The sequence below is a fragment of the Artemia franciscana genome, chromosome 17, assembly GCF_032884065.1.
Source record: "Artemia franciscana chromosome 17, ASM3288406v1, whole genome shotgun sequence".
Taxonomy (NCBI): domain Eukaryota; kingdom Metazoa; phylum Arthropoda; class Branchiopoda; order Anostraca; family Artemiidae; genus Artemia; species Artemia franciscana.
In genome coordinates, this window is record NC_088879.1 from 25244138 (window position 1) to 25257872 (window position 13735).

At 35.9% G+C, this 13735-nt stretch overlaps 1 protein-coding gene across 1 annotated transcript in view; it reads right to left on the bottom strand.

Moving 5' to 3' along the window:
- Positions 1-13735, bottom strand: part of LOC136038050 (intermembrane lipid transfer protein VPS13D-like) — a 214910-nt gene that overhangs the window by 150277 nt on the left and 50898 nt on the right. Inside the window, exons 8-10 of the mRNA XM_065721001.1 lie at positions 11642-12662; positions 7815-7978; positions 4083-4268 (exon numbers count right to left, since the gene is read on the bottom strand). Of these exons, the coding sequence (XP_065577073.1) occupies positions 4083-4268; positions 7815-7978; positions 11642-12662 (1371 nt within the window). The remainder of the gene's footprint in view (positions 1-4082; positions 4269-7814; positions 7979-11641; positions 12663-13735) is intronic.

The following is a 13735-nucleotide window of genomic DNA, read 5'->3' on the forward strand; positions in this document are numbered from 1 at the left end:
AATTTGGCAACTGAGCCGCATAACGGTTCTTCTGTTCAATGATGCGTAGTTTTTCATTCTCATCCTAGCATGCTTATAAGGAGGAAGTAAAATAGGGCTTGAATCGGTAATTAATAGAGCACATGGATTCTGTCGAATTCTTATTTTATTTATTTTCAAGGGTAAAGTGTACCATAAGCAGCACAATAGCGCTGCACAAGTAAAGAGCAATGAAGAAACAATGTATTATTTTTTTTGTACATAAGGGCACTTCGTATGAAGGAGTTGTCGTAGAATCTACTTATAGGGCTTTTTCGATTGGAAATTGAAAGGACCGGCGCCCTTTTTAATAGACGAAAGTAATTAAAGAGCAACCGGCACCAACTCCCCCCCCCCCCAATCATTTCCGTCCAATAAAAATTTGGAGATAGCAATTTTGTTCAAAGTAGTTGAAAGGTCCGAAAATGATGTCTTCGAGGGAGATCCCCCTCAAACCCAAGCCTAAGGTCAAGGGTCGTACGTTATACTCCGGGGGCATATAAGGTTTTTTATAGAAAGGATGGACGTGCAAACTTCGAAGGAGGCTCATTGGATTAGTAATCAGAAGTTCTAGAGCCCTTTTTAAAAGTCAAAGTGATCGAGGGGCAGTTAGACATTAACACTCCCTCACGTACTATTTTCCCGAAATACATCTGGGGAAAGGGTTGTTAGTTGTGCCCCAGGAGCACATAAATTTTTATGAAAGGAGTGGTCGTGTGAATTTTAGAGAAGGCTCATTCGATTTGGAATATAGTTCCAAAGTGATGTGATGGGAAGTTTTTCTGCATGTTTCTCCATCACTTTTGACTCTGCAAACGCATACACGCTTCCTAATAACAAATGATATACACGAAAAATGAGCAATTTTTATACCTTAAAGACCTTTCCCCTAGGGCTGTGGGGGGGGGTCATGTTACATCCAAAGGCATAGTTATTGGGCCTTTCAACTATAATGAACAAAATGCCTGTCACAAAATTTTAATCGGATAATTTTGGGGGAAAAGTGTGGGGGAGGGTCTATTTGCCCTCCAATATTTTTGGTCACTTAAAAAAGGCACTAGAACTTCTAAATCCCGTTGGAATGAGCCCTGTCACGATATTCTAGAACCACTGGGTCGATACGATCACCCCTTGGAAAAAAGCAAAGAAAAAACAAATAAACATGCATCCGTGAACTTTTTTCTGGCAAAAAATACAGAATTCCACATTTTTGCAGATAGTTGCTTGAAACCTCTATATTCTCTGATACGCTGAATCTGATGGTGTGATTTCATTAAAACCCTATGACTTTTAAGGGGTGTTTCCCTTTTTTTCCAAAAAAGGCGAATTTTCTCCGGCTCGTAACCTTTGATGAGTAACACTAAACTTAATGAAACTTATATATTTAAAATGAAATTCTTTTGATTTATCAATTTGTATCAAAATCCCGTTTTTTAGAATTTCGGTTACTATTCAGCCGAGTCACTCTTTACTTACAGTTCGTTACCACGAGCTGTTTCATTTAATTTCAAGGGTAAAGTGTATTATAGGCAGCGCAATAACGCTGCATAAGTAAAGAGCAATAAAGGCACAATATATTATTTTTTTTGTAGATAAGGGCACTTCGTACGAAGGAGTTGTCATAGAATCCTCGAATAGGGCTCCTTCGATTGGAAATTAAAAGGACCAGTGCTCTTTTTAATAGTCGAAAGTGATTGGAGAGCAACCGGCTCCACAACCCCATCATTTCCACAAACACATCCAATGTTCAGAAAGAGTCAGAAAGAGAAAGAGTCATCTCAGCTATGCTAAAACCAAAATATATTTTGAAGTTTTCTCTTTTACAACGTTATTAGAATCAAATGCTGACACTTTAAGAAATGGCTATCGTTGTATATTTTATCAGTGAGTCTACTTTCATTAGTTCTTGTCAATTAACTTAGCAATTGTTATGATTTTCTTTCTTTTCTGTTAGAAGTTGTGACAAGTAAAAATAACACTGCTCGAAATAAGAACTGTTTTCGATCAAGCGCAAATGACACTCTGGCAGAGGAATGAAGAGGTATTAGCCAGAGCCGTTCCTAGGAAAGAGGGTGGGCAACCAGGGCATTTGCCCCAGCCGCCGTGGCTTGGGGGTTGCCCCAGCTTGTGAATCGTCAACTTTAGTCCAATTTTTTACTTTGATTGGGCATTTTTTGCTTAAACTGAGTCGGCAGAGGGGCGCTGTAATTAATCTTGCCTCGGGCACCACCAGCCCTAGGATTGGCTCTGGCGTCAGCCTTACTCTTATTTCTGGTATTTTCTGTTCGTTTTAAGTTTGACAATATTATATACTGAGAGTGGTTCCTGTTGTTCTGAAGTTTGATTTATCATTTTACTTTCTTTCTGCTCGTTTTTGGCGTAATGAAGCTCTTTACTTTTCTATGAAAACTTCTTTCCCGGAAAAAAGTTAATTCCATTAAAACTGAGTTCTGAATTTTTCTTAAATTACATAAGATGTATACGAGTGTAAAAGGCTGGCACTTTAAGAAGAAATGGCACACTGAGCAGGCCTACAGAATATGACTTCTAATCACAGATTTATAAAGCATCTTAAATACATGTTACTCTGGGCCTCAATAGCAATGGGTATTTTGGCAGACACACCTGGTGAAACACTGAAAAGCAATCTTTTCGAGTTTTTGAATAGTGCAGCAAATGGTGCCGCTCGGCGGGCTTTTAGAGTTGAGGCTCTAGCATTATAATAAGATGTGATTTTGGTTTTTCTTTTTTTTAGTTTTTTTCTTTTTTTAGTTTTTTTTTTCTTCTTTTTTTTAGTTTTATTTTTCTTCTTTATTTTTTAGTTTTTTTCCTTTTTTTATGGAAGATAGTGTAACGGACAGACGGACAGTACATTTTTATCTATATATAAGATTAATAAACTCCATGTGGGACAGAATTTAGTATACTCTGTCAGAATCTTCACTCATTTTCTTTATTCTTTTTTTATAGTAAATTTCCATAAAAAAGACATTACCTTTATCATCGTTTTATTTATATGTTGTTATATTGGCCTTAAAGATCCGTACTATTTTGAAAAGTTATTTGACTAGAATAATAGTTAACGAATAAAAGTCGTTTGTAAGACTAATGTAAAAGCACTAAGCACCATATTAACTAAAACACTCGAGGAAATAATAACTAATAAGTTCTGATAGAAGACGTCAAACTTAATCTACAAAAACAGACAAGCTACGTCGCTATAAAATCCAGCTGAATAGGAGGCTTTTTAAATGTAGCCTAAGAAATTTGCATTTTTTAATGCAACCAGAGAAATCAATCTTTCAAATTACATCCAAGACAGCAAGCAAGAAATATAAGTTTTAGTGAATTTTCTAAGATGTTGTGTAGATCCCCCACAATTTCGCATACAGTCTAGTGAGTCTACGATTTTTGGGGGATTTTTAGGAAAGCAACCTTCGAGTCCGCACTAAGATGAATATTGTAAGATTATAAAGTATATATATATATATATATATATATATATATATATATATATATATATATATATATATATATATATATATATATATATATATAGAAGTCTGTATTCTCTCGCGACAAATGAGTCTGATAAACAAAATGTATTCTACAAACATGGAAAAAGTTGACACGAATATATGTTGTAATACTATAGTACAAAAAAGGAATACCTGTTCACACTTGCACTACTAAATTGAAGTAGTCTATTCGTTTGTGGTTAAATTAAAGGTCTATGGCAACTCGTTTCGCCTAGGGCATCATGCTTGTTGCATGAGCTTTCACATGTCTAGATATATGTGAATGTTGAGAAAACACTTTAGTATATATCTCACTTTTGAAGTCTCACATTTGAGACACTGGGCTATTTTATCCCAGTAGATTAAGTAGATAAATATTTTATATAGATCAGATAATTAAATAATAGAAAGTTTTGATCAATAATTCAGTTGTTTTTTTTTTATTTTTTTCATTTAGGATCTATTTAGCTGTCAAAGTGAAATTGACTCCAGACTGAAACCTGACTAAACTCGTTGTCTTAATCTAAAAAGAAAAAGGATACTCACCTTTTACAGCAATATTAGGTCGTTTTTCTCTGTCGCAAACAGATTGTGCAGAATGATATCCAACATTATTTGAAGACTGATAAAGGGATCCATCGCTAGACATCATTGTAGCATACTGAAATGTCTCAATTAACTGTGCATATTGGTGTCTATTCAACGATGCTTTTAAAGGTGTAGTAAATCCTCCTAAAAGATATAATAGGGAACATAAATTCATAAAATCATCAAATATAATTAATTAACATGAAAGTTCATCACCCTTTCTTTTGAGTATTTTAACCAAGTGAACAAAAACATCCCCGCTCGATTGAGGAAATACGCAAAATAAAGATTACTATTGAAAAAAAAAGTAATACCTGCGAGGCCTAGGACCAAGGATCCCACTTTAAAGTATAATACACTTTTTCAATCAATGAACAGTTAGGCTGAGACAGATTAGTCCAGCTCTCTTTGGTGTCTGGTCCGCTTCTTGGCTTCAATTCACAGAAATTAGGAGGGAAGGCAAAAAAGGTTTTATTTTTTCAAAATCTAGGAGGGGCAATGTTGTTGTTTTTTCGCCTTTTTTTACAAAAAATAAAAACCACAGAGCTATGCCAACAAACAAAATGATGACAACTATTAACACATAAATAAACATTTCAACAACCTAACAAATCATAAAACGAAAGAACTTAGCCTATAATATCGTGGAATTTTCAATAGGATCTACACTTGCTCTGAGGAATATTCCCAACCGCCTTATAGTACCATAACATTCACTACCGATCACATGCACTCTACTTCATATCTGAATTACAAAATATATTATCTCTGAAACCTTCTAATTCAACATCAACTACTTTTGTTAGTGAATAAACCATTTACTAAAAGTAAAGAGTTACTTTTTAGTAAAATAAAGTTGAGCAAAGAGTAACTTTACTAAAAGTAAAGAGTCATGCTAAAACCTAGGACGAGCAGAAATAAAGTCATATATGAATCCAAACTTGAACAAACAGAAATCACTATCAATGAGTAAATGAAACTAAAAACGAAAAAGAACTAAAATCAATAAGAAAATCAAACACAAAGATAATAGAAATTGCTATGGGTAAATAAATGAGTTCTAAAATGAACAGAAATTACCACAAACGGGAGCAGGGCTACCATCCCCTAAACCTTCGAAAAGTCAGAGTCATTTCTGCATTACTGAAAGCGTTTTGTACTTCGAGTTATGTTTTATTTGCCATATCATCAACAAAGTACAACAGCAACGAAATATTACAAGGCTAATCAAGGCCTAGAAACAAGAAACGTGATCCCCACTCCCTACGATTTTCCCTCTCAAACACTCGAACGTATTGGTTCTTCTATATCAAAACATTGACAAAAGAATACGAATATAAGAAAACTTCGTTCCGGAAAACTTTTTTTAAGTTTAATTTTGATTCTTTTTGGCTGACAAGGCTTTATTTTAGGTTTATATTTCGAACATTTTTAAAAAGTTTATTCCGTTTTTCTGCTCAAAAATTAAAACAGATAAAATTTGACTATCCAGTCAAAATATAGGGATGATATCGACCCTGGAGGCATACCTATCATTCTGTTTTTCTGAACATATTGGTCATGTCAAAATCTGATCTCATATCATGGGGATTGCAGGGGCACGCGCGTAGTAGAAAAAAGCCAGGGGAGAAAGACTGGTCTTCAAGTCACTTTCACTTTCGGCACAAAATGAACACTAGAACATTCAATTCAAATCGAGTAAGTCCCCTCCAAGGTTTCTCCGACCAACCCTTCCATACAAAGGTACCGGCAAAAATAAGCTGTTGACGCTTTCTGGCCTATTATCGGGGCCCAACTTATGGAGAGCCAATATTGTTTCACCTTGTGAATTGAGGTTCCGTTAACCAAATGACAAAAGAACATAAATTTCGAACCAATCGAGGAAAACACTGTTTTTGATCGTTTTTTTGTATGCGGACAGCCCTTGTCCCACGGGCTCTGGGGACCAAGCCAACTCTGGGGATATATTCAGCAATCTTTCGACTACTTTAAATAAAAACACATACCTCAAATTTGGATTAGACGCCTTGGGAAGTTGTGGGGCGTGCACTTAAAAAACAGCCGTGGAACTGGGGGCTGGCTGCCCTCCAATCAGTTTTATCTCTAAAAAGGGGGCCAAAAACTTAAAATTTTCAGTTGAATGTGCCCCTTCTCCACTTTCTAGGATTGCAACTTCTATACGAGACGGTCGGAAGAAAAGGGAGGGAATAAATTATGCATGAATGGTATACAGGTTAATACTTAGGTAGCGCTACTGAGCTGCCTCAGCCAGATAATCGTATGCTTATTCACTTGGAAGTCTTGAGGCAAATAGTCTTCTCCCTATTTTAACAAGCACTGCTTGATTAAATAGTGGCTGTGATGAGATGCACTAGAACCCAATAATGAGGATTCCTTTAATTTAAGGTCTATGGACTCAGGCTTCCAGACAAGAGGACCTGCATTATCATCTTTCGGGACACTTACAGGACAGTTATAACAACAAAAGAATATTTACATTCAATTATTACTGCAGTTTAAAAAAATAGCTGTTGAAATTGCATTAGGACCGAATACCGACACTTAAGGCCTGCAACTACAAGGTGCAAAAGAGTATGGCTGACATTACCCTCTCTCGAGGGTCCTATACAATACAGTTGTATCTAATATTAAATTGCTTGATTCAAACAGCCTTATTCGTCATAGTATTTACTCGTCTTGCTTTTTTTAAGGCTCGGGGGACATCAGACACCAAAAAATACTGAAAACTTCCGTGGCCACAGATACTAAAGCATACCAAATCTGAGACCCAAACAAGACCATTAACTGAACCAGAATACTGAAACAAGCATAAACTACTCTCAGACAAGCGCATGGTGGATTCAGATGAAGTTGAAGCTTTGATTGAAATCCAAAGTTTAATAAGTTAAAATCAGCTTAATTTGAACTATGCTTTCAAGGGTTTATCTTCCTGTATTCTGGTAGGGATTATCTGGCAACAATAAATTGGACCGAAGTGCACTAGGGTAAATCAGCGATTTCTGAATCCAAGAATTATTCACATAATGGCTGTTAAAATTTAAACTAGGGATTTGGCTAACTTATATTGAAAAACCTGTTAATGCATCTTTCGAGATAATACAAGATGATATTCACAACGATTGTCAAGATATATCATTCACCAACTTTGGGAATAAGTTTCATCGTCAAGCAACTAATGAAGTTGAAAAAGATCGAATTCTATCAGGCAATCAAACAGTTCTCCATAACTTTTTTCTAAACAACAGCAATAGAAGATGTGATTACTTAAATGAAACACTACTTACAACTACAAAATCCAATGACGTAGGAATCCTTATAAATACATATAATACTTATTTATGCAATTAAAAGGAACAGAAATAGCTGTGGATGATAGAAGAAACCTGAAGTTTGAAGAAACTGCAATCAATGCAAGTCAAACTTAAAGCTAATAGAAATTACAAGGAAATATCAGAAGGTCTATCACCCTCCCTCCTCCCCCTCCCGGAGAGCCCTTAAGCCTAGGGTGTTATTTGCACTTTCTTGACCTTTATGGTAAGACAGATTTTTTTGTGCTTTTATGTAATCGGTAGGCAGAAGCAATAGTCAATTGGCTAAGGATACTAGCTTAACAATGCATTTTTAACTGAAAAGCACAAAGAAGATTATTGCGGTATTACAACAAATTACCTGATATGACAAGCGACGTTTTGCAGGTGCTACTATCATTGAAGCAAAGCTCATTAGGATATTGTAAATCATTCCTGCAACGCTGTACCGTGAACTGTAGAGTAGCTTCTTCAACAATTTTTGGTTGTTCCCGATTACATCGATACAAATCGAAAGTGGTGCACCTAAAAACAAAAAAAAAGCAATAGGGATTTATTATATCGGGCCTTGATATCGATTACATTGATATAAATCAAAATTGGTATACCTAAATCTAGAAAAAAAATCAGTACACCACGATTTAATTATATAAGGTTTCGATATCGATTACATCCATAAAAATCAACAGTGGTGCACCTAAAAACAAAAAAAAAGCAATAGAACTTTACTGTCTGAGGCCTCGGTATCGTTACATCGATACAAATCAAAAATGGTGCATCTAGAAACAGAAGAAAATGCAATAGCGTGTCATTATTAGGCTTGGCATAAGAAGAGAGTATAATTCGGTGGGGATTTTCATGTTTCACTAAAAAAATACCACTTGTTTACAACACGGAAGGAAAATTTTTTTCCATGAGGCGTTTCCTATATTTGAAGTGACCTCTTCCCTGTCGAATCTCATGCTTGGTATCTTCCCCAAAATGTCTTGTTTTCTAATGGAACCAAACTTCGCATTCTTCATTCTACCAAAATAAATGAAAGCAAAAATATTATTTTTTTTTTTTTGTGTGTGTGAGATGCTTATGAATTACATTGCTTAGAGTTTTTATAAACCCAGACTTACATAAATTATCCTATTTATGTGAAGAGCAGTTGCTCCGTAGACCAGTAATTGCCTATGTGTAACCATTCATCATGTACGGACTGCACATGTTTAGAAACGAATGTAACAAATGCAACATGGCTTCTGAAACTAGCAAGTTATGTAAACAGCTTTTAAATACTTAAAATGCAATAGGCTATTTCAAAATTCAATAACTATCATGTTGGCTCTCTTTGGGCCAAAATTCTTGTCTTGATCTGTAAAACGGTGGGAATCACCACTTTGCTGTGTCATAATCTCTTTATTTTACTTAAAATGGCAGTAGAACCTCGATTTCCATTAAACTTTAAACTGAAGTCTATCTTGATACCCGTGTCGTCCGGAAAATACGAAGCTTTGCATCTTTGCATATGGAGGCTTGAATCCTCTGCACAATGGGTCTACAATATGTTAAAATTGATAATGCAATTCTCACCAAGAAGTCAATCTGTCTGACTGCACACATCAAGTAGTCAGTCTGAACTTGTTCCAGCAAAAGAAAAGATTCGAGCCTTATTGGTGAAAAGGGAAGTATTAAAGAGATATGGGCAGGAAATTTTGAGAAAGTGTTGAATCGTGACAAAGAAAACTGAAGAACATAGTACACAAATTCGACAATTGTAACTGAACGAAGATTTATTTTTTCAAGAGGAGGTAGAGACAGTACTGAAAGGATTAAAAGATAATAAGACCTCATAGTAGTGTGGTGAGTGAGTAACTGAAATTTAATTTGCAGCCAAAATAGACATAAATTGGTGAAAATCATGAGTATGATTTTTTAAAAGGGAAGTCACCTAGTGATTTTAGAAAAACCCTAATTAGACCCCTGTAAAAGAAAGGTGATGGTAGTGAGTGAAATAGATATAGAGGCATTAACTTAGTTTCTGTAGGAAGAAAATTACTTAGCATGGTAATACTTATCAGACTAAGCGGGGCTGCAGAACAAGTTTAAGATAAGAAGAGAAGGTTTTAGGAAGGGAAGAGGTAGCATCAACGAAATTTTCGCTCTGACAATAATAATTTAAAGCATCTGAGTCATCGGACCCCTTTAATTCTAAGTTTCATAGATTACGTCGGCAATTTAATTCAGCCAATACAAAAGATTTAGTGAAGGTCTTATTCTTGTATGGTGCCAGATAACTACACTCAAGTCATTGGTACTATGTAGGTGAAAATTATCGCTATTGTTAAGGTAGGAAGTGAAGTTATAAGCTAGCTTAGTGTTGAATCAGGATTTAAGCGGGGTTGTGTACCATCCCATTTTTTGTGAATCATTTTGATGGAAATTTTCCTTCAAAATTACCGCTTATTACGAAAATTTACCGCTGCAGGGAGGGGGTGCCAAAATTTTTGTTAAATAAGTTTTTAGACCACCGAAAACGACTTCGAGTCACCTTTTTACAGCTCTTCTAAGAAGGTGGGTGTTCTCTTCAACTTTTTTTCTTTTAGGGTGTGTCTCTCCATTTTGTTTCTTGGAATACAGTCAGCATTTTATTTTTTTTCACCGGGAGCGGCTGAGCTGAGATCCGGGCTAAGATATTGGTATTTTATATGCTTGTCTTCATCGGCTGGGAATTTTCCACATTTTTTTTTTTTTCGTTTTCGTACGTTTTGTCTTATTGTTTAACTTTTATTATCAGGACATCTACCAGAAGATGTCAGATCTAAATCAAACATTAGGGAAAGGAGTAAATATGAGAGAAAGGAGTCCTTCGTTGTGCGCTTTGGGCGTCCGTGCCCGATCCAGCTTCTATGGAAGAATGAAATCCATCCGTTCTTTACGTCATGACGTCTACGAGAGAGTGTTGTCATATAAAATAAGACTTTAAAGGTCTGGGCCCAGTCCCCCAGTCCTATCTATGTAGGAATAGAAAAGGTGAGGAGCTAATTTCCTTTGATCGGAAAATATATTAGAACGGTATGTCAGGTTTGAACCCTATTGGACTAAGCAAGTTAATTTTCACGTTGTGTATCTTTGAGGATCCAGACTATCTAACTTTGCAGAAGAAGGGGATCCTAAATCCTTGCGATCAGAACATGTGCCAGCATGGTTTGGTCCTTCTCAATCGAAATTAAAGAGTGGGAACTAGAGTGCCCTAGTTGTTCTTTTCGTGGTTCATAGTAAACCTGACCCTTATGAGGAAACTTCTAGTAATCAGGGTATCAACCATCAGCATTCTGAGACCTAAACTTAGTCAGATGTAAGAGTCAATATCCTAATTATAGGATAATAAAATAGATATTTATTCAATATAACATATCATACAATAGTAAACATTTTAAAAGTTCTCAATGCTTTTCGGAGTTCGAGATAACACAGACTCTGAATCCAGGAAGGATTGAGGCTCAGTAGAGGTTTTAAAATATTTTGTCATTAGCCTAATAGCTAGGTGGATTGGCAGAGTTCATCAAAGTAAGACTAGTCAACAGCTGTGGTCAAGATTTTGGGAACCAGCGCTCCCAAATATTACTAATACGAGGAATATATTCTTATCATCGTGGTTACTCCGACGCCTCATGGCTTTTTAGCACCGGAGGACTAGGTCCTATGTACTATATCATTCAAAAAATTTTGCAATGGATTTCCATCTGGGACAAGGCATCTAGAGGTATCTCTAATGTATCCAACAGACACAATAAATCAAATAGATACGAATGATATATCCATACCTTTACATTGAGTCCCCCCTCCTTAGACTTAGTTCAGGACAAGAATCTCCTGAAGCATTATTAGGACTTGCTCAAAAATTAGAAATATTTCAATATTTTGAAAAATGTGACATTTTCATTCAAAAAATTAAAAATTTGTCCCTCACTCCCTCCTCCTTTCATTAGATAGTTTTTCTGAGCTTAGACTATATCCCCAGCCATGGAATACTGTGAATGTTATGACTTTCCCCATAACTCTCGACATTTTAAGTACGTTTGTATTTTTATTGTGTCCAAACCAAAATCAAAATATTTTGTGATAATCGTCAAAAACTGGCTCCCTTGCCCTATTTATTGCTCCTGAATAAACAAGAAATGTTCTTAATGTATTACTTACAACTTCAGTGATGACAATCGATTCGTCAAGTCAACTGAGTAGATGTTCAAGTTTTTTATTTCAACTTCAATTTTATCACTCACAGATTCACTAGCAATTTCAACCATAGTGGATGACCTTCTAATCCTGTATTTATTAGCATCTTCTTCATGTCTAATAAATTTGTACTTAGCATTCCTAACTGTAATTCGTCCCAGTTGTGATACAAGAACTTCCAGACTTTTAGCACATCTGGGCAGAACAATGATTGGTGTCTCTAAACAAGCAGAAAAACTGTAAGCTATAACTGGTTCGATACTGATCGAACCCGTTAGCGAATCGTCTTCATCAAGAGCTGTGAAAGACGTAGTACGAGACCTAGAATTTGTGCGCAAATGTGTTAAGTCTTTCAGTGCTTCTGTTCCACGATGAGCAATATCAAACGCAACGTTTTGAGCTGCTTCTTTCACCGTTTTTGCAAAATAAGACGCATGTCTCTTCAATTGACCTGCACATATCGTAAGTTCCTCCAGAAACACAGAAGAATGGACATATATCACTGATGCCATATGAATGTCTAATAGCACATCACTGGCATGTTTATTAAACTTGAATTTCAATGCTCTTGAATAGCCATCGACGTTAGACATTTCAAGACCAAGCACTAAATTTTCGATAGATGGATCTATACCAATACTTATAACTTTTTGGTGCAAAACCCCCTCAGAAGTCAAATCAAGTAACTGAAGACCACCAAGAGAACCTTCAACTTCGATATTATCTTCCATTTCTGCTCGGATTTGTGCGCTTGAGACAGTAACAGTGCCAATTTTTTTCGCCACTGGATAATCGAGTTCTTTATTAGAATGCATAAGTACAATATTCAGTCTCCTAAAATCGAACGTTAGTTGGAATTTTTCAACAGAACTGGATTGCTCTTCGTCCGTACCGAGATCACCTTCACGTCTGATTTTCTTCTCTTTCTTCTTTGGGAGTACGGATGACGCAAATGATACGATTTGAAATATAGTGTCTTGGTTGGCTGGAAGAAGAAAAAATAGATATATAGTAATAAAGTTTATTTTTTACAAACCTAAACTATACTGTCAATATTAAGGCTGTTAGAAAAACAACAAAAAACTTTTTTTAAATAAATTTTGTCCTTTATTATAACGTTTCGTAGCGTGTGCGAAAATTAAAATACCGAACATGTCACTAGTCTTTACAATTTCATCATTAATCATTTTTGGTTTAAACTTAGTTTGACCTTCTAACTACTAAAACTCTAAACTCATATATCACATTTATGGTAAGCCGCACAGATTTTGTAATTTGCTCGATTTGATCGACTCTTCAACGATTAGAAATTATAAATTTAAAATTAGTTCTTCGAATTAATTAATTTCTCAAGAAAACTTGAATTTTGGAAAATATACCACAGGCATAGCCCGCACATAGTCTTAGTTTGAATCGTTCAATCGAAACCAAACAATGCTAAAATACAACCCATACCCATTCCACCCGGTGGTAATAGCTGCAGGCTCTGTCGCATGTATTTACATTGGTCGGTGGTGAGTAAGCAGTTACCTGTGTTTCACAAAGATCTTATACTGACCAAGTGTTTTTACCCTACAAATGAGATATTGCAATCCCATATCTTGAAAAAAAAAATACGTTTGTGGCTATTTGCACGAGTATCTGAAGATTGGTTAGAAAACAGCTAGTGTAAATAAACTACTTGTAATATTTTATCGTGTCATACAATTTTGTAGAGTAAGTCGATAAACCACACTCGATGGTGAAACCATGGTTCTAGAAAGCATCCAAATAACAATGAAAAGCCAACTGAAAATTAAGTTTGAAACTCTAACAACCTTGCCGTTACAAACAATAACGCATAGCATTCATTGAAACCCTGAGGACAGGGGTTCAAGTCCTGGTGTCACTGGTTATTTTATTTGGTTATAACCAGCGCGCTTTGCTTAAAGAGTCACAATATGTATGACTCTGTAAGCTCAGCCAGAATCGACCCAGTTCTACATGGACACCTGGAGAGATCGGGGGAAACCACACGAAGCGTTGAATGATTTGCCCCCCCCCTTTACCACGCATGAC